Source organism: Cydia pomonella, unplaced genomic scaffold (genome assembly GCF_033807575.1).
Source record: "Cydia pomonella isolate Wapato2018A unplaced genomic scaffold, ilCydPomo1 PGA_scaffold_33, whole genome shotgun sequence".
Classification (NCBI taxonomy): Eukaryota; Metazoa; Arthropoda; class Insecta; order Lepidoptera; family Tortricidae; genus Cydia; species Cydia pomonella.
In genome coordinates, this window is record NW_026907868.1 from 12,216 (window position 1) to 33,255 (window position 21,040).

Here is a 21,040-nt window from a genome sequence, read left to right on the forward strand (position 1 = left end):
ACTAATGGTTTTATTTTGACAATAAAAAATATAGAATGAATAAATATATTTATAAAAATGCACGTTCAAAATTTTGGTTTCGTTGCAAATGTTGCAATCGTATCCGACAATCGATATCGGATCGGACAATGTATGCTCTTATCCTTATCAGAGTAAGAGCATGCATTGTCCGATCCGACAAACTGCTGCAAGCTACCGTCCGCTGCGGCCAGAGCCGGTCCGAGTCGAAGGCTCGCCTGCTCTTAAGCGTTGAGAACACAGCCAGCTGACCTTTCAGCTTTAGTATTTATGGCATGGCTCTAATCGCTTTGAAATATTGATATGAGACACTAAACTTCATGCTAATGAGCTCGCAACACTGTGTGAAGTGAAGGTAGCTGGGAGGTGTGGCATCTAACGGACTGCAACCTATTCTTAAAACGATTTCCAATCGATAAGTTTTGGGAATCATTTTATTTATGCGAATGCGTTGTCCTCCTATCTATACTCCGTTTTTTTAAGATTTGAATTTATCTAACCTCAAAAGTAGTGTTAACTTTTGATATTTAATATTGCGGTATAATACTAGGTATGTAAACGACACTATAATTCAGTGCATAATTACTCAAATTTAATTTTGGAGGTCAAAGTTATCACTACTTTTGAGGTTATAAAATTTCTAATCTAAAAAAACAGTAGACTGAAGTAACATTAGCATTAGACTTTCATTTCACATTATGTATATCTAATGATTGATCTTGTACCATCATCTGCAAAGTAGACCGGCGGCGACCGTCAAGACCTTTATGGCCGCTCCAGACTTACGAGTAGGGTACGAATCACGCGGAAGCCGCGGGTACTTACTCTCAAACAAAATCAATTTACTAAAAACATATTCCACCCAGCTAGGTCAGTTAGCCTTTATTTGTTATTATTCTATCCTATCAGCCAGGCGACAATAGGTTTTTGGAAGAAATGTTATACTACGTTCTACTTATATGCTAAGTAGATATAAAAGAAAAGGCTTTTGAAAATGCCATAAAATGTATGTTTGGTTATTTTAATTACCATAAAATAGGGAGTTTTAAGTTACCCAGGCGACCATTATATAGGGACCGACCGACCGACCATCGCAATGAGTGACAAGAAAAAGTTGATTGACTCGCCTGACATAATTCTTACTTATGTACATTACGAATTTGGACGCTGCTACCGCTCACCGTCTAAGAATTAATTTGGACAAAAATCGGAAATCGAGGAAGTAGATTGTTGAGATTAACCCTCTAGCATGCCCTACATGTCATAAAAAATGTTTAAATTTGAACTTCATTAAATATAACAGACTTGAATATATTTATAACTGCCATATATGGCTTAGTATGCACTAGAGGTTTAGACCCGACGAAAATTAGGCAGGCAATTACGAAGGTGCGAAAAGCACGAATCGAATAACTACACATTTGCATCCGCGACAACGACAGAAACTGTTACTTGTAAGGTACCGCTCAGATTCAGACTGCATTACTGCTACAATATGGCAGCGCGACATTGCTGTTGACTGCATGCATCGCTGCAGGAAACTTTACCATCGTCAATCCTAAGACAGCTATCATTGTTGTCGTGTTGCATTATGAATGCGATACGGCACTTTGTCGCATAGTGGCGTCACATTTAAGTGAGGAAAGTCCTTTACTCCGCAGCAAAGTCCCTTAGAGGAAGCTAAATATGTTTTTTGCGGCTCTCTCCAAGTCAGAACGGATTTCTTAATTATCTTTACAAGGCAATTATCGATGCCATGAATAAATAGTAGCTAGCTTTGTGTTCAAAAAGTTACACGTATCAGAATAATTCTGTTAATTGACAATTAGTAATATTGGGTTAACGATATTAAAAAAAGTGCCGGAGAAGACTGGATACAGAGAGCTCATTGAAGATCAACTTGGAACTGTTGGAGGAGGCCTTTATCCGACAAAAGGGCCTTAATTTTATTACTAATTAATTACCTTTAATATAATTGCTAGGCATTTCCTTTTATTATGTATTAATTAAGGTAGATTAAGGATGAAAATAAAGGTTTAGTTATTAAATTACTATAATTATAATGTTTCCTCTATTACGGCTACTTTAAGATAAACAATCTTGACGTATTTTTAATGAAAATGATTGAAAACGCTTTTTAAAAACTAGTTTATATTACTTATGAAAGCACACGAATGTAAATAATCGAATGATTTATAATTGTTACATATTTTTCAAAACTGTTTTAATAAAAAGACACCTCCAGATCGCTTACCTTGTTACTAATGCTAAAAAACGAAAAATAAACTAGAATAGTGGTGGGCAAAGTACGGCCTGCGGTAGGTCCTTCGAAATAATTTGTATATTGCCCGCAAAATAATAAAAATGCGTTTTTGCTGCAATGCAGGCCCTCTTCTGAAATGTCTTAAGCTTTGCAAGTAACCGTGGCAGAAGCTTGTTTTTTTAGGGATCCGTAGCCAAATGGCAAATAGCGGAACCCTTATAGATTCGTCATGTCTGTCTGTCTGTCCGTCCGTATGTCACAGCCACTTTTTTCCGAAACTATACTGTTGAAACTTGGTAAGTAGATGTATTCTGTGAACCGCGTTAAGATTTTCACACAAAGATAGAAAAAAAAAATTTTTTTGGAGGTTCCCCATACTTAGAACTGAAACAGATTTTTTTTTTCATCAAACCCATACGTGTGGCGTATCTATGGATAGGTCTTCAAAAATGATATTGAGGTTTCTAATATCATTTTTTTTCTAAACTGAATAGTTTGCGCGAGAGACACTTCCAAAGTGATAAAATGTGTGTGTCCCCCCTTATAACTTATAAAATAAGAGAATAATAAAACTGAATAACAAAAACTTCCACCGAAAATTGGTTTGAAGGAGATCTAGTAAGTAGTTTTTTTTTAATACGTCATAAATGGTTCGGAACCCTTCAGGGGCGAGTCCGACTCGCACTTGGCCGCTTTATATATATATATGATATAGGAGGCAAACGAGCAGTGTCAGTTAAGTTGCGTAAGTAACCTTATACATAGAAATGTCGCAGTTGCAACAAAACATTTGTGACGAGCAAATTTATAAGGTTCTTAAATTATAACTTCTCCTCAATCAGATTTAAGTTCCAATAAGGGGGGAGTACAGAATGCAAATATTATAATTTTATAATAATTATAAATAATCATGAAATACTTTTACCTACCAGCTAATATAGTAAAGACTAATGCTTACTTTCCCATAGGTACTTTATTGCAACAAAACGCATGTCCTTTCTACAAATGTTTCCGCAGACCGCACACTGCCCCTGATTTATGTAAAATGTTATAGATACAGCCACTTAACATTCTCCAGTTTATCACATTCCCTTATATAATTAACAAAATTACTCTTCAAGTCCGTGCCTCACATAAATATAGGTACAAAGTATATAATTGGTTGCACCCGTTTTGCTAATTGAACAAAAAGAGCTTGCGTTTGTGACGGAATGTTTGCCGTTGACGTAGAAGGAAGTTGATTATATCGAGATTGCACTCCTATTATCTAATTCTAATATAATAGTGACTCCCCCAAGACAATATTTTGTGTACCTACTTAATTGCTATAATTTATTATTCATCGAACTAGCAACAAGGGTTCTGAAGAAAGATGGAACTATTTTGTGAATATATCTTGTATCTTTATGATTTTAGTTATTTGAAAAAAAGAGTCCTGCCGAGTTTCTTGCGGCTATCTTCTCGGGGCTGTGGTGTAGGGTTAGAAGTTAGAACTAGCGGTAGATTCTGACGTTTATAAGTGCATCGTAATAATTTTACCTACATATAAGAATAAAATCTTTTACTTTCATTAAGATTTGAAGATGTATTTCAAGTTTCAAAGTAGGTATAATTTTTACATACATTTTTACGCTAGAGGTCGCTATATGCCCCTAAGGCGTGTAAAAACAAACAGGATCGAATGGAAAAATACGCACGCTTTTGGTAAGCTTCGGTAGCTCAGATGGTTAAGACCGATTGGACTGGTGTTCCAAAAGGTCGCAAGTTCGAATCTTGTCCAAACCGGTGAATTTTTACATTTTTACTATAATTAAAAAAATCGTGGTACCTATCACTTGCAGACGTTAAAGTTACAAGTAGTTTAAGTATAATATGCTTTAATCAGTGCTAGAAAAGTAGTAAATAAAAATAATGCCATTTAGATCAGGTTTCTACCTTGAGAACCTTATTTGTCTTTTATTCCTTTTCTTTGACTGGCTTTTCGTTACAATGTTGCATTCACAGTGGATATTCTAAATGCCTACATATTCCGATTCAAGAGGCAGCCTTCGGCCAGTACAGCCGGCAAACAGACAGACAGCCAGAATTGCTCGACAGACAATTTATACGTCTGTCGTTTAGCTAAGGCGGTTGTTATTGTCATGTCAGCAAATGGGGCTTAGCTATGATGACAATCGTATATTGAGAAACGCCAAACTGAAAGGAAAATTGTATCGGGATGAAGATGCTACGAATAGTCATGTAATCATTTCTATACATTATTTAATTTTCAGTTGGCATTTTCTATCGATCATTGTCGTCTTTGTTGTACCCCAAAGACTGGTTGAATATTAAATAAATAATAAATATTATAGGGACATTCTTACACAAATTGACTAAGTACCACGGTAAGCCAAGAAGACTTGGGTTGTGTTATGGGTACAGATACTTAAATACATAGAAAACATCCATGACTCAGGAACAAGACATCTGTGCTCATCACACAAATAAATGCCCTTACCGGGATTCTAACCCAGGGCCACTACCCACTAGGCCAGACCGGTCGTCAAAGGTAAGTCTTGAGTAAAACTGATTTCTACGTCATTACCACACAACTTCTTACAATAATAAACACGGTGCTGATATCCGTCTGGAATCAGAAAAAGATGGAACTATTTTGTCTCCGAGATCAACTTTCTTGCAGTTAGGTATTCCACGTGTACCCAGCGGTATGCGCAGGATTCTTGGCTCAGAGCGGTGGCGTCAAGCCTCTGTCAAGAGCCAATTACTGGCCTCGGTATGTAGGCGGCAGATTACACAGATAGCTCGATTATGCGAGAGTTGGTTAACTCAACAGTTGCGTGAAGGAATTCCTCGCATTGTTGTAGGTGTCTTGTTATTTCACCCAAAAGGGTCTTTTGTCCTACTAGTCTTAAAGGTGAATCTTTGATTCAGTTTAATACAAAGTAAAAAGTCTTTTTAAACCTAGCACAGCAGTATAACATGGTTGAAGACGTACAGCGGTTGTTATTCGTTGTATTTTCAACCTCTTGTTTGTGTATGATAAGAGTATCCTTATAACCATTTTTTTTGTCAGTTTTTACAGAACTTAACAACGCTATCGCTAGACAATCATGTAAAAAAGAAAGTACGACATGTAGGTTATATTAACACCCTAAGTGAAAAAGTTTCGCATGGAACTGCAAGGGACAAGCGAGAAGACAGTACGTTAATTTACTATTCTGAGTCATAACTAAGCAATCTTACAATCAACATGTTTTACACTAATAACGACATCTCATTCCCGTTTGTTAACACACGCCCACGTACCTTCCAACATCTTTGGCATCTAAGTAAGTCAAAATGGCGACAATATCAATATCATTACTCAAACTTATTGCCTTTCATTTTCGAGTAACTTAAGCTGATGCTTAAGATCTCCGACTATCACGGCTCAAGGTTCGGTTGTGAAACCGAAGGGCTCCAAATCACTCGAAAAGGTCACGCCCACACGTAACCTTTCTATTTGCTCTGCGACTCGACTAGGAACTGCAAATATAGATGATCACATTAAGAAACCATGTTATCGCCGCATTTTCAACTTTAAAGTCAAGGGCTAAGCAGGGTCCAAAATCGGAAGTGATAAGTTGGACATTCATTAAGACAGACGAGCAAACATACGCACCAACGCCTATTTGTGGAACCCACTTTTATATTGTTTGCATTAGAAAGCACTCCGTCGACTATTGTTTAGTTGAATTGAAAGGGAAATGCAAATACTTTTAAGTCGTTTTCCTAACGATTTCCGTTAGAAGTCTGATGTTGTTGGAGTTCTGTACTTGTCCTAATGTGTTAGACCGAATCAGTTGAATATTTTGTGGGCCTGCTCGTTATTTTTTAGTAGGTACTGTTTGCTTTCGATCTTCTGTTTCACCTACTTTTTTAGCATTTAAACTGTAGCATCTTATTGACCCAAAACGAATACATTCATTGATAGTATGTTTTTTGTGTTTTGTCCATATCTTATACCTTTAAACGAGCAATTCTTGTATATATATTTCTGTGATCTCGGAAACGGCTCTAACGATTTCGCTGAAATTTGGTATATGGGGGTTTTTGGGGGTATACAATCTATCTAGATTAGTCTTATGTTTGGGAAATCGCGTGTTTTCGAGTTTTCATGCGTTTTACTTTCGAGAATATGGTCGCTAATTTCGTGTTGCCGGCCACTATCCGTCTGGTCCAGCGGGTGGTAAACGAGTGTTATGGGTTCGAATCTCGCCCGGTGACTAACTTTTGTTTTTTTTTTATATGTTCAAGTTTATATATAATTTTTTAATTTTTATTGTTTTAGACAAGTTTAATTTAGTAAAAAAATGTAGTTAAGATTATCACCTATACACCACCATATTACAATAAATAGTTACAACCGAGCAAAGCTTGGTCGCCCAGGTACTATAAAATAAAATATCGAAATTATCTAGAAATGTAACACAGTCGCATCAAAAAGTGCCAGACATATAGTATAAACCGTTGATGGTAGGTTGTTGTACAGTTTCACTAAGAAAGGATTTTTTAGATATTCAAGCCAATAAACGCAGTGTAGAATAGCAAGAAAGAGCGGAGCAAAATACACAATATCTTATACGGACTGATAAGTACGAGTAGCTAGTTAATTTATCAGACGTGTTAACGACTCGCCCTTATAAGGTCCACCAGTCTTCGGTCATGTTGACCGCGTCCAACGGTACCGCCCGGGTGCTAAATGCTCGCGCTTATCTCACAGCAAACTAATCACAGCGCGAAATGCGCGGCATCTGTTACCGGGTTGACCAAGAACAAGAAAACTTTCACGCTATAATCAGATCTAAGTTTCTGGCTGTTAGTAGCATTATCATCTGAGAAGCTGAATACACTTCAATCATTTAGGATCTGAGGTAAGGAGTTTCCGCTTAAAAAACTCATCTATTCCCGAACGTACGTTCAGCGATTTGACGCGCGCGGCGGTAACGCGGGAAACGGGCTTAATGGGTGTAATCTTGTTTTTCTGGGCAAATTATTGCATGCTGCGGACCTACATGTGATAAATTGTAGTAACGATTAGCTGGTTAATTGCTGGGATTAAGGTCTTTGTCAAGGAAACAGGTCCTAAACATCGTCCACTACATTGTTGATAATGGCCATTGAAAGGTGACAAGGTGTTCTTTGGAAAAAAAAATTGGTACGAGTAAAATAAATACCTCCGTAGCCTCGTGCCGCTAAATTTTCGCCGCTGTTTCAATAAAATTTTCTTTAACCAAAAATGAAACTTGGAGTGGTGTTTTTCTGGTAGTCTTACTGGTTATGGAGCTTTTTTGCCAGAAAGCTGCATTTTGAGATGAAAACAAGCAACTTTGCGTGATGATAGTGGAGACCCAATAAAACGATTTGTTTTCGAAGTACATACCCGTAATTTCGTCGATCGTGTGGAAGTCCACGCCAGTATGTGCTATTCCTAGAACCGCTCCAAGGTCGCGTTCCGATACGGTGGTCGGTTACGGCTTTTAGGTATTTGCATAGCCTCTGCTTTGGTATAAATTATTAGTACCTAACTAGGGGAACCCAGGGCAATATAGGCATCCGGGGTAGTATGGAAAGTAGCCTAGATGGACGTCTATCGGTCCTGTGATCGCTCGGTAAGTGGCAATGGTGGCATTACCGCACATTTTCGGGAGCCGAAACGATTTTACGAAAATACAAAAAAAAATCGGCCAAGAGCATATCGGGCCATGCTCAGAGTAGGGTTCCGTAGTTACTCTTCCGTCACAATAAGCTAAACTGGAGCTTAAAGTATAGTGGATTATTAACCAAGGGATGAACTGTGGATAATATACCGGGTGTTTCCTGTAACACGAGCAAATAATTAAACCATATATTGTACTCCTCAAACGATATAACTTTTGACTAATAACTTTTAAAAATTACGAATTTTTTATATTTTGCCTTTTTGATACAAATTAAATATTAGTTTCAATGTACGCTGCCATCAGTGTGTTTGACGTTGTTTGTCAGGCATTAAACATAACAAAATTTGCAATACATTGCGCTTTAGAATAAACTTTAAATTGTAATAAAAATCAAAACATAAGTTAGTTTTAAAAGTCGCTGAACAAATGTTGGACAGTTTGAGTAGTACAGCCTATAGTTTAATTTATTGCTCCTGTTACAGGAAACACCCGGTATATTGTTGTTATTTTTCTCTATTTTGGTGTGATCAGCCATTACGTATTAGCCATACCGTTTGGCTTTATAAAATTCTATTTTTTTATTAAGTACCTAATGAAAATTTTCATTAAATAAACATTTCACGGTCTTGGTGTTAGTTTGTTAAAATTATTACCTACGTTGGGACATTATGGCTGGAGCAACATAAGCATGGTGCCCATATTACAAAGGCCAAATGGGTGAATATCCCAAGCAATAAAATTTGATGGCAAGACTGAAAACGCTGGTGCAGAAAGTCAAAATAGTCATATACTATTTTTTTTTAAACATCTCTTAGCTATCGACCTCGGGCAATAACTAATATTAAAATATTAAATAATTTAATCATTGAAAAAAAAATAAAGGCCCAATTTTTCATTCAGGTGGGTTGTCCAGAACCCAGTTATTCTTGTTTAATGCCGCATAACTCTAAAACTATACAAGATATCAAATTAGTTTTTAGTTCACTATAATACCATATCAATAAAGAACCCTTTAAAATATTACTTGCTTACTAACTCTTTAATAAACCCCCTTATTATGCGTAAAGAAATTTGTCCGGCAAAATAATCCTTATTAGCGCGGAAAAATTTCATCGACGTTTATTGGCTAAGTTTGACTTCGTACGCCCCCCCCGCCTCCTGCGCACTTTGAGAATCAGTTGTGCCGCGGCTCTCACCGCAAGAAGACGTCGATGTGATGCCGAATAGATCCGCTACACACGTGAGTAATGTCATTTCGATATACGGGGACAAAAAAATATCATTCCGGAGTTTGCTATATGTTTTTTGTTTCATATTTGTTATTTTTCAAATATTTACAGATCGTGTATTTTGTACTTGTGAGTTTAAATGTCGCCATAGTTAATGAATGTGGGATTTAGTTATTTTTTTATAATTTTATTTCACCTCGGTTTATCATTCCACCAATTTCATTCCGGTGATTTCGGTGTAGTAAAATGGCTTTAATACCCACCAGAATGAAAATAACACCGGAATGATATCAAAATTAGGTGGAGTTTTATATCATTCCCTTGCATACTTATCATTCACGTGCGAGTCATTTTTTTCATTCCGGTGGAACAATGTCATTCATGTGTAGTGTTATATCATTCCTGTGTATACTTATCATTCACGTGCGAAACAATTTTTTTAATCTCACTTTTTCAATCATCAAACTTCATAATCTCAAAAGGCTTACGATATTAAGTGCTCTGTAAGAGGCTTATCAAAGAACAGTCTGAGGTGTCGATTGACATTAAAAGAAACATCGAAGAAACGTAAATAAAGAATTACACCGGAATGACACAAAAAACTAGTACTGTTGAAATTGACCCAAATTATAAAGATAAGATAAATATAAAGGTAGTTTATTTTTCAAGTATGCTTATGAACGTTAATAAGCGCTGGTGGCCTAGCGGTAAGAGCATGCGACTTGCAATCCGGAGGTCGCGGGTTCAAACCCCGGCTCGTACCAATGAGTTTTTCGGAACTTATGTACGAAATATCATTTGATATTTACCAGTCGCTTTTCGGTGAAGGAAAACATCGTGAGGAAACCGGACTAATCCCAACAAGGCCTAGTTTACCCTCTGGGTTGGAAGGTCAGATGGCAGTCGCTTTCGTAAAAACTAGTGCCTACGCCAAATCTTGGGATTAGTTGTCAAGCGGACCCCAGGCTCCCATGAGCCGTGGCAATATGCCGGGACAACGCGAGGAAGAAGAAAGAAGAAAGCTTATGAACGTTAAATAAAGCTAAAAAATATTGCTTGTAATGTATGACTGCTGTTGTTACAAGTTCACTATATAAAACGAAAGTAGGACAGTTAACGCTCTTAAGACATATAGCAAAATATATGGTGAAAAAAGTGATCGGAAAAGACAAAGACAAGTATAATCGCTCGGTGAATAAAACATAGAGTGCATTTTAGTGAACTGTACTATCAATAAAGGCACTACGTCTTTCTCATGTAAAAGGTGGGCTCTTGTGCAGGTAAAAACGACATTGTTACTTATTGCATATTTATCCCATTGTGCTAGATTTTAGGTAAACGTAATTTTTTTCAATACGCATAGTACCTCAGACCATAATGTCCCAGGCCCAGGTATGACTGTCCTGCCCCAGGCATGAGGCAATATAAGCAATTTGTTCTTTTTTTTAAACCTCTTGACCAAAGAAATGGTAGACTGAGCTAATTATTTTGCATTTTAAGTGAAGCCAATTGATTGATTATTCTAATGAATGATTATCCAAGTAATGGTGTAGTTTACTCTATTCTCATGTTATTACGGCATATGCTTAAGGGGCTCGTTTTGTCCCGGGTTACCCTCGATAAAAAACTTAAGTATATTTTAAAATTGTCATACGTATAATTATGCTGTGACCCAATAATAGGTTGTTTGTAGATATTAACATATTTAATTAACGTTACAATACGGATGTAATTATATGTTAATACACATTAATTATATTTCGCATGCTGCCCGCTATACGGCCACATCTCAAAATTTATGATTTTTGAGAATATCTCAGATTCTATCGTTTAAATTATGACCTTAATTCGAAATAATAAAGAAAAATATACTTTAAAGCCTTTTTGGCCCAAGTGACCGTATGCATCTTTTCAGAAATCGTCTACTCCTTACCTGCATTTTAGCCACAAATCAAAATGGTCCGTTTTTTCCTAATTATTTTTGAAGCACATTTATTGCACAAATTTTGAAGCAGCGTTTTGAGTTGTTTCTTCATAGTATATGTAAGTAAAAGTGATCCTAGTTACAATGAATCCGTTACAAATAAACAATATAAATCAAATCAGCGTGAAACTATAATAATACCTAAATTGCTCTTTGTGCTAAGCAAGTTGCCATCAATCCCACTGGAATGCATTTTGGTCGTTTTGCCATTTCTTATCGTTGAGGTCAATACGGATATGGACAAGTGTGGTTGAGGGGCAAGGGTTACTGGCTTTCATACCAGGGCTTGTTTGCACATACGTGCTTAGTGCGAATAGTTAAACACATTTGCCAATAAACGCACGTAGCAAGTAGCAAATGTATGAACACGCAATAAACATTAATTGATGTGGAAACAGGCACATACGCGTCCTGGTAGCCACACTTATACGTATTGACCTAACCGTTATTAAGACACTTCTTTCTAATCACCATTTTCTAATTAATATCTGTGTGTACCTACTGCTGGGCAAAGACTTTTCCCTAGCCTAAGCTATTATATTACATGTATCAGATTCCTCGAAATCCGTTTCACTGTAACGCTCATTGTTATGCCGTCCTCCCTTTCTTGGTCTGCCTCTGCCTGGGGTTGCCACTATGGTCGGCCTATCGTCGTTTATTTGACAGACATGTTTAACCCAGTCCCATTTTATTCTGGCAGTCCCAGCAACATCATTTTGAAACGGAACGGTTCTGTATTTCCCAGTATTTCTATAATTTTGAATGTTCGAACCCCCAGTAACCGTTCCATAGCCTCTAGAGTTTAGACAAGACTGGAATTCAACAAGTTATATAGTTATTATACAATTTTGTTGAGTTAAACTAACACGATATTCACTCATATTTAACAATGTAACGGGATTTAAAGAAGAGAAAGAATATGTCGATACAATTCCTCGTCAGTCTGCCTATGACCACGAACGTAACGTCACGTTCGAAACGTCAGGCCAAATAATTAACGTAAGTAAGTGCAACTTTGGTCGGTCCATTAGCGTTTATTTGACAGACATGATCAATAATTAACATAAGTGTACGCAACTCTGTCCCATTACAGTTATGTGAACAATTTTGTGAGCTGTAATGTTGACAATTTTGAACATTTTTTCTAGGCAAGGGTTAACAATTTTATATAGGGTTTTATAGTTTCACAAATTCCATTGCTTTGTGTCTGTCTCACAGGTTTTCTGCATTGTTATACTGCATTTAGCTACTGTGATTATGTGTACTTAAATAATCCTTTGATTCTACATGGTTTTTATTGGCATCATTCGGATAACCTAACGCAGTGTGATGTTGTTTTTGGTTTTGTTTATTGTCTAAAAGCGTTTGCATTATCGCAGCGACTGAATTTGACAGACGCATCCACTAGGTAAAAAAAAAGTACGTATGAAAAGGGACCTTATTGTCGGTGGCGCTAAACGCGAAAGATCTAAACGTGCACACAGTTGCATTTCTCATTCACTCCATACAAAATCCAATCTGTAATGACGACACAAATACATAGAAAGTGACACATCAAAGACAAATCTTGTGTTCGGACGAGTCAGAACACGCACCGCGATTTCTTCAAAAGTTGGTTTTTTGAGATGTGGTCGTATAGCAGGCAGCTTGCGTTTTGTATACCACAAAAAATCGAAAACTTTAGTCGTGATTTGAAGTTCAAAATGTCTTTACTCTTAGATGAGTCTTTGAAATCAATTGAATTTCTTTTTAAATATGTTGGGATATATTTGGATCGTACAATTCTGAATACCGCCGAGCATATAATAAAATTCCGATCGTTGTATGTAATGAACTTCTTTTGGCAGAACACGGATACTATCGGCGGAATGTTATGGATCATACAGGGCGCTCTACACGGAAAAAGTCTAACCGAATTGACTTATATAGCGCCCTGTTCAAATTTCTGCATACTTTCAAACATAAAATCCCTCTCACTGCTTCTTAATGAAGATAAAGTAAAACAACTATTCAAAAAACTTCGGAACATGGAGAATAATATTAATATTGGTGATGATGTAGTTAAGAAGAATATCATTGCAGAAGAAAAAAAGTTTTTGAGGGCTGTTCTAAAGGCTCTCAATGTAATCAACGCTGTGACACTGATATTGTTTAGTGTGAGCTCGTTACTGTTTATGGGATTAGAATATAAGAAATCGGGACAGATTGAGCTAGCTTTACCGTTCCCGATTATTTATCCGTTCAATCCTTTTGACATCAAGTACTGGCCGTTTGTATACATGCATCAAGTTTGGTCTAGTATGTCTACTTTTTATCTTTGGAAGTATTTTTAATCTAAATAACTTTTAGCAAATAATAATAATGAAAGCCTGGCTGGAAACTCGTATACACACCTTCATTATGGCTTTCTAAAAATTGCCTTATAAATCGCAGAAAATCTCGTGTAATTTTTTTATCTAGATGTAAACATCATTGGAGCCATTACAGAAACTTTAATACTTATTTGCGAAAAACCGATGTTTATGACCTCAAACTGTTCTGAGTGAGGCTGAAGTTAAAAATGGTGAATAGTGAAACTTTTATCAGTCCGTAGCTACTTATACATTTGCCAATTAGTGTAAGCTCAAGTGACTCAATTTGACGAGTCCAATATTTTATTATTATTATTTCTTTATTTAAGACCATCGGGGATCATTGTGTTAGTAAATCTTATCCAAGTGTTAGAACTATAACTATCTATACATAACTATACTTAATAACTACACTGTACAATTATTTATTACTGCGTGCGTGTATCAAGCAGCAGTTATTCAAATACATGCAATCCAATCTTTCTGCTAACATACTCAGAATGCTGTTGGAGCTGGCCCTCACTCTGCGCACAAGGGATGTCGCTCGCTTGCGCATGGTGGTGTAGAAGCAGTCTACCCGCGCCTCCGCGAACATCCCCGATGCACTACAGAATTTGGGCAGACCCATCAGCACTCTGAAAGCGTTATTATATTGAACACGCAGAGCGCTGTACCGTTTACGAGTATAATCAGCCCACAGGTTGCTTGTGTAGAAGGTTGTACAGTAAGCCCTAAAAAGGGTGACCTTTACATCTTTGGAACAGTGAGCAAACCTGCGAGCTATCATATTAGCTCTGACGGACAACGCTCTGCGTTCGCGTTCAATATCTACGTCGTCCTTAAGGTCAGAGGTAACCATGTGTCCCAAATATTTAAATTGATCCACTATTCGTAGCGGATGGCTATTTAGTTTGACACTTGGAAACTTGGGTGTAGCTTTACCTCTGGCCTTAAAGACAACGCATTCGCTTTTGTTTACATTATACAGCAAACCATGGCTAGAAGCGTATTTCTCACATATAGAGATGAGCTTAGCCAGTCCGCACGCCGAGGCGTAAAATCGTAATAGGTACCGTAAAATCGGCAATAAAAGTGTGTATTTTTTAAATTATTTTTCTTACTGATTTGATTTTATTTTCCAGCATATTTAGTGCTGACCCAAGTCGCCGGAACCGACTGCCTCTTCTATACATGCTCCACTAGCATCTGCACGCAGTTCCGCTTGCTGCAAAAAGACATTGAAACCATTATTCCTGAACGTAATTTTGATGAAAATGAGTTTCCGGAAAAGTTTAAGAAATTAGCTGTTCGTCATGAGGGCATCATGCAGTTTGTATTCTCATATTATATTTGAATATTCTTATTATCTAAAAATCTTCACACATATTTCCTTATTTTTCTCTAATTAAGAACAATATGGTTGCTAATGGGATTATTTTACTTCGATATTTTAAAATGTTGTGAACTGTATTCGAACAAATCGATACACGAGACGATATACCGCGGAACTTCGCACAGGCTTGGTCAATTGTAGAAAGCACCTTGCTGAGCTGTAGATGACGGTGCAGCTCTCGGTGGTGGCTGGCACAGGCTCTCCAGACCTTCGGCTCGTCCAGATTTCGAATTTTCGTCGAGATTTCAGATCCGAGTTACCTTGACCAGCGTACAACACCGAAATGGAGGAGGAACAGTGCTTCTTCAACGGATCAGTCTTCCACAACGTTTACACACGAATTCCAGATGAAAATCTTTTAAATAAAATTAGATGATAATATTCCACGAAACAATTAGCACAACAAGATGCACTTCCACACGACACGTTCGCGATACAAAAAAGAGGTGGAAGTTTTTTTATTATGTTTGAACGATAATGTTGCCAGGTGATATTATCTTAAGGCTAGAATCCTAAACAATGGTGAATATCGGCATATAAAATGTATTAGAAGGAAGACGCTTACAAGTATTACAAGAACTCTCATATTTTATACGCAGGAACAAACATACGCCGATCAGACAGAGTCACTACAGAAAGGAAGAGCTTTGCTTCTTCTGCTCTACCGACCTTCTGTAAACGGAGTATGTGTACAATACAAACACAAAAGTTGAACGCGATGAAAGAGCGTGTAGACTGTCTTCCCCACATTGAACTTAGCTTTTGTTTTTATCAATGGTTTCAGGTCGGTGATTCTTATGGAAAGGATCTATACGAAATCGACATTAATTAATTTCGTGACAAGTTCATTTCTGATATGCCTGACGGGATTTAACGTCACGGTATGTCATTTATTTAGTTTTTAAACTTTTTAAACCTTTGAACGCCAAGAACCCCTAAAGGCGTTGTTACTACTCGTGCCCACAGCGCCAAGGACAACTATAGGTGTCATGACGTATGCTGTCAAAGTAACCTTCACACTTTCAAGTAAGGTTTACATTAGCTCGCTTGCGCCTGGGAGATGTTTGTGTTTATGAAATAAAGCGTTCAAAATGTTAATAATATTCGCTCTTGAACTGCTTGATTATAAAAACCAAGTAGTTCATTAAAATTATTTAGGTCAGGTCCAGGATCCAGGTAGTGCCTGTAAGAGGTAGTTCTAGTTGACACCCACGAAACATGTGGATAATCGACTAAAGGCTTCTTGACAGGCCTTGTAACGAATGGCATGTGATTCTAAATAATTGCCGGCCATGTAGGAGCAACCAATTCAATCGATCGATTAAGGTAAGGTGGGGTAAGACTATCACCGGGACAAGACAAACACTTGTATGTCATCCTCAAACTGTTTGTCTTGGCCCGAGCGAAATAAACTAGGTTCGTCTTACCCCACCTCCTAAATGCAATTGCAAATCGCATGCGATTGTCGGTGAGGTTTGTAGAAGCCATAAAATGATATGAGTCACCCGTTTTAAATTATATTAAGGTCGACCGGTATAATAGAACTATGGGATTTATGCGTCTATTTTAGTTCTTATCTTAAACACTGCGGATTACAAGAACTCCCGTCATCTGGTGATAAAAGCCCGAGCTACTTGGAGAATAAAACATAACTAGAGGGCCAATCATATTCGAGAAATAACGAAGGACGCAATAAACCCATAGTTGCATTATCAACTACCCATGTTATGCATTTGTATGAAAACTGTTTTCGCTCCTAATTTTAACTATAATCAAGAAATCGAAAAAAGTCAAACATAGGGGCATAGCTATTGTTTATATACATTAAATAATGTAAAAAAATCCAGAATGTCAATATCAAGAGAGGAAAATGGGGACTACGTTTGTATGGAGAAGTGTACGTCCCCTTTCCTCTAAAATATAACACTGAAGTAGTAAAGCAAATGTTTCTTTGCAGGCGTTGGGCAACATAGGGTCCATGTTGGCCTTCTTCGCATTTTTGCTGATGAGTCTGATGCAGATTTACCTACTCTGTTTTTACGGAGACATGATTATGACGTCGGTAATATACATTATTTAAATATTTTCTGCAATTTTTTAAGTTATTTACTTATTTTTAAGTAACTAAGTACGTACTTGGAAGCGCTGGTGGTCTAGCGGTAAGAGCGTGCGACTTGCAATGCAATCCGTTTTTCGGAACTTATGTACGAAATATCAATACTAAGATTTACTTTCACGATTTTTTCGTAATTTTTGGTACCATTGTTCAAAAATTAGGTGGGGACACATACGATAATTGATTGACTGTTGTTTTATCCTACAGAGTATGGAAGTAAGTACCGCCATGTACAATTCCAAATGGTATCCAATGAACGCAAAAACAGCAAGGCATCTGTACGTGGTTCAAATGAGGTAATCTTTAAAAAACTGTTTCTTTGATAACTATTTGCTTCCTGCAATAAAACAAGACAGTTAATGAGGCAATCATTTAATTTGACTAGTACTTTTTTTTTGAATAATTAAATTTTACTTTAGACCATTGAGGTATAGAACTAGAGTCTTCATCTCTAACAATATTTTTTCCGCACCTCAATGAAGTGCCGGCACTTAGTGGCGTTTAGTACGTCTCCGACTACTGGCGAGATGCCACCCATGTGACAAAAATTAAAAATATACATATTAAAAATTAAAAATGCCGTTGTGCGTTATGAAAATGTCTTCTAATACTCGTAATATCAAGAAATATAATAATAGCAATATATTAACAATCCACTGCAAAAAAACTCTTGTTTTAAGCTCATTTACATTATTTTGAAACATCACTTTAAACACTCGCGGTGGTACGCCATTTTCTTTGGCGCACAGATTACATTTCGCAGATGTAACACGTAGGTAAATGATTACCTACCTTATTGTTTGCAGAATATATACACAATAATGATATATTACTCTTTATCTCGTAATTTTTTTTTGAGTTTTTCTCATATATAAAGAGTAGGTATATTATGCTATACGCGCGATTCGATCAAAATTGCTAGGAGAGTCAAATAGAAAGAGTTTTATGAATATTTTTATAAATTGTAATGTCGTCCGTGTCACATATGTAAAACAATTTCATTACATTTGTAAGGAAATAAATACATTTTTTCTCGATAGCGTTTATGTCAGTGCCGAACTGGTGGTAGCCACACTTGTAACTAAAAATGGGTCACTAACATTCGTTGCGTGAGTGACCCGTTTTAATATTATTTTAGCCAAAGGGGGGTTTTATAGGTAATTAGAATTAAATCTTCTAACTTCCTTTTAATTGCTGCTTTTAAAACTTTGATTCAAGGTTTTTCGCAGGGTTTCTTTTGGGAATTTCATTTTTGTTGTAAGTCAATTATCAATTGTATTAATGATAATGGTTTGTATTATTTCCAGGGCACAGAAACCCTCCAAGTTGACGGCTTACAGTTACGCCGACGTCAATCTGAAGGCCTTCACAAAGGTAAGTTATTTGTAATATTACAACATTCTCATTACTATTGTTCATTATTTTCCTAGTCGTCGACTTAAATGATTGGTTTTCATTATGCGCTTCCGACTCGACTGTACAATACAATACGATACGATAAGATACGATACAATACGATACGATACGATACGACACGACACGACACCTTACCATACAACTCGACACAACACGACACGACACAATATAATGCAATGCAAAGCAATACAATACTCCTATTGCACACCTCACACAGAGACAACAACATATAAAGATATCGTTACGAAATACTTTAGTGAACTATAATTAATTTGATCAATCGCGTCTCGCCGAGATCAAGAGCACGAAAACCAAAAGATAGAACAAAAGACATCAACGAGCCTCTTTTTCAATAGACACTTACCGAATTTTGTTTATTTATTTCGGTTGTATTTATAGTAGAAAAAGTCACGTACAATACTGATATAATAACGCTTACTTGACTGAAAAGCTTTTAGCTATGGCTATTTTATCACGATTGTATAAAATACTATATTATCAATTAGCAATCAAGACAGCTTTTTCAAGGCCATGGTTAATAAATCTCCACCTGATACCAAGTTTAGCTAAGCAACATATACCCTGAAATCAAACAGCTATCTTCTTTTACAGATATTAAGCACGGCTTGGTCATACTTCGCTCTTCTGAAAACTATGGAGAGCCCGACGCGAGCGTAGTTCGTCACTCCAGTTGTAGTTCCAGAGCACAGATTTTCGTTTACGCCATACCATCTGTAAAGAACTAAGCCCCAATAAGCTTATACCATTTCCTCCCCCCAAATAACCGGTTCCTCCATACAATTAAAATTGAAACTTGGCGAAAACGTTAAGATTATATTAATCTTATATTATATTAAAGTACTGAAATGAGACAAATCAAGAAATGAAAAGTGTAAGTTTTTAGGGATAGTTTTAGATATACATTTGGATTGGCAAGGATGAATAGAAAAAATCCGTTGTAAACTAAATAGATTTGTTTATGTGCTACGTAAGTTAAGACGCTCATCATGTTTACATACAGCGTTATTAGCCGCGTATCATGGGTATATTAGTTCAGTGTTAAGATATGGGCTTATTTTGTGGGGTAACTGCGCGAATTATAATAGGCACGTATTTAACCGAATTCATCGGATTTCGGTAGCTTAAAAAAACAGAAAAAGGGTACTAAAATTAATAGTTAGGCAACAAAAGCGGAGCATTGAAATATTTCAATATGAGTAGTATTTTAATGCCGTTACAGCTTTTGTTTATTTTAAAGTACCAATTATTTATTTAGCAACTGAATTATTATGGAGACTATTTGTAAAGCACATTTTAAAAAGAAAACGACTGTTTACTGATGTTCTTTTAAAATATTGAGATAGCAAATTAAGGTAAATACACACTTAAGTATATCGACCATCATTACCTGAGCTGTCATGTTAATATAAAAAGGATTCTTAAACAGTTAGGATCTTACCGCTGCCATGTTTATACATTTTAGAAATCTGCATGTTTGTAAAGAGGCATATGTATTTATTTACAACAGCGGAAAGCGCCTCTACCAGAAATCAACGGGATCCTGGAATGCTGCTGCTGGGTCAATACAATATTCCAATCACTGTTTTGTCATGTGTATGAAACTTTTTAACATGTTACCAAACTTTATAAAATAATTGCCTGTACATAGATTTAGAAACAAATTGATGAAGCTATTGATTGATAAAAGCTATTACACTGTAAAATATTTTCTCTCTGAAGATATAGGTAGGTACAGGCAGATTTGTAGTGGTTTTAAGATTTTTGCGTGCTAATACAACCTGTATAGTACAAATAGTATTAGAATAAGCAACTAATTGTCACTTACCACCTAAGACACTATTGTACCTCCTTATTCTATGGAGTGTGGAATTAAAAAGAAAAAATCTTTTATGGCAGAACTATTGCAAAAGTGACCAGCTTTCAGCTTTAAATAATAGTTCCTAATCTCTCCGATGGCCCTAGGTAGGCTCATGGATTACATGAACCATAGAGGTTTAATAACATAGAGGTAAAATGGTGGAGAGGCAACAAATAACCCGACCAAATTACGTAGGTTGTTTGTGGTATGTTGTTAGGAATGTTAAGCGTGTTTTTAATTTTGTCGCATTGCGTATGCTCTGTCCCTCACGGGCGCACGCGTATAGCACATCTATATAAATACTAGGTCTATGACATTTGATTTCGGTGTATTGTGGTGCCGCCTATTTAATGTTTTTTGATGGACACTTTTCATACATAGAGTTTTTTCCTTCTTTTATTCCACACTATGGATTGTTACCTTATTCTTTGCATTGAAGCAGCAATGGACTACCGCAATACTGGTGCAGTTTGAATAGAAATGGTACCTTAAGCCTGTCTACTTATATAATGTTAACGATTTTCAATTACTTTTCTAAAGGCATTTATTGAATTAAACTGGCATCTACATTTAAAATATAATACGTAGAACTCAAAGATGAAGTTCATAAGGTAAGTATGCCTATACCTATAAGGTGTGTTCAATTTGCTGTGAAACCTTAGTCTACACCAATATTATATTTTCTA

General features: G+C 36.6%; 1 protein-coding gene across 1 annotated transcript; it reads left to right on the forward strand.

Annotated features, from left to right (window-relative positions):
* The first annotated feature begins 12,100 nt into the window (after positions 1–12,100).
* On the forward strand, positions 12,101–20,041 carry LOC133534011 (putative odorant receptor 92a). Its single transcript, XM_061873102.1, has 7 exons — positions 12,101–13,497; positions 14,693–14,879; positions 15,728–15,824; positions 16,901–17,005; positions 17,267–17,355; positions 18,367–18,433; positions 19,088–20,041. Exons 1-7 carry the CDS (start codon positions 12,825–12,827, stop codon positions 19,151–19,153), a joined length of 1,284 nt encoding a protein of 427 aa, XP_061729086.1. The 5' UTR covers positions 12,101–12,824; the 3' UTR covers positions 19,154–20,041.
* The last annotated feature ends 999 nt before the right edge of the window (positions 20,042–21,040 follow it).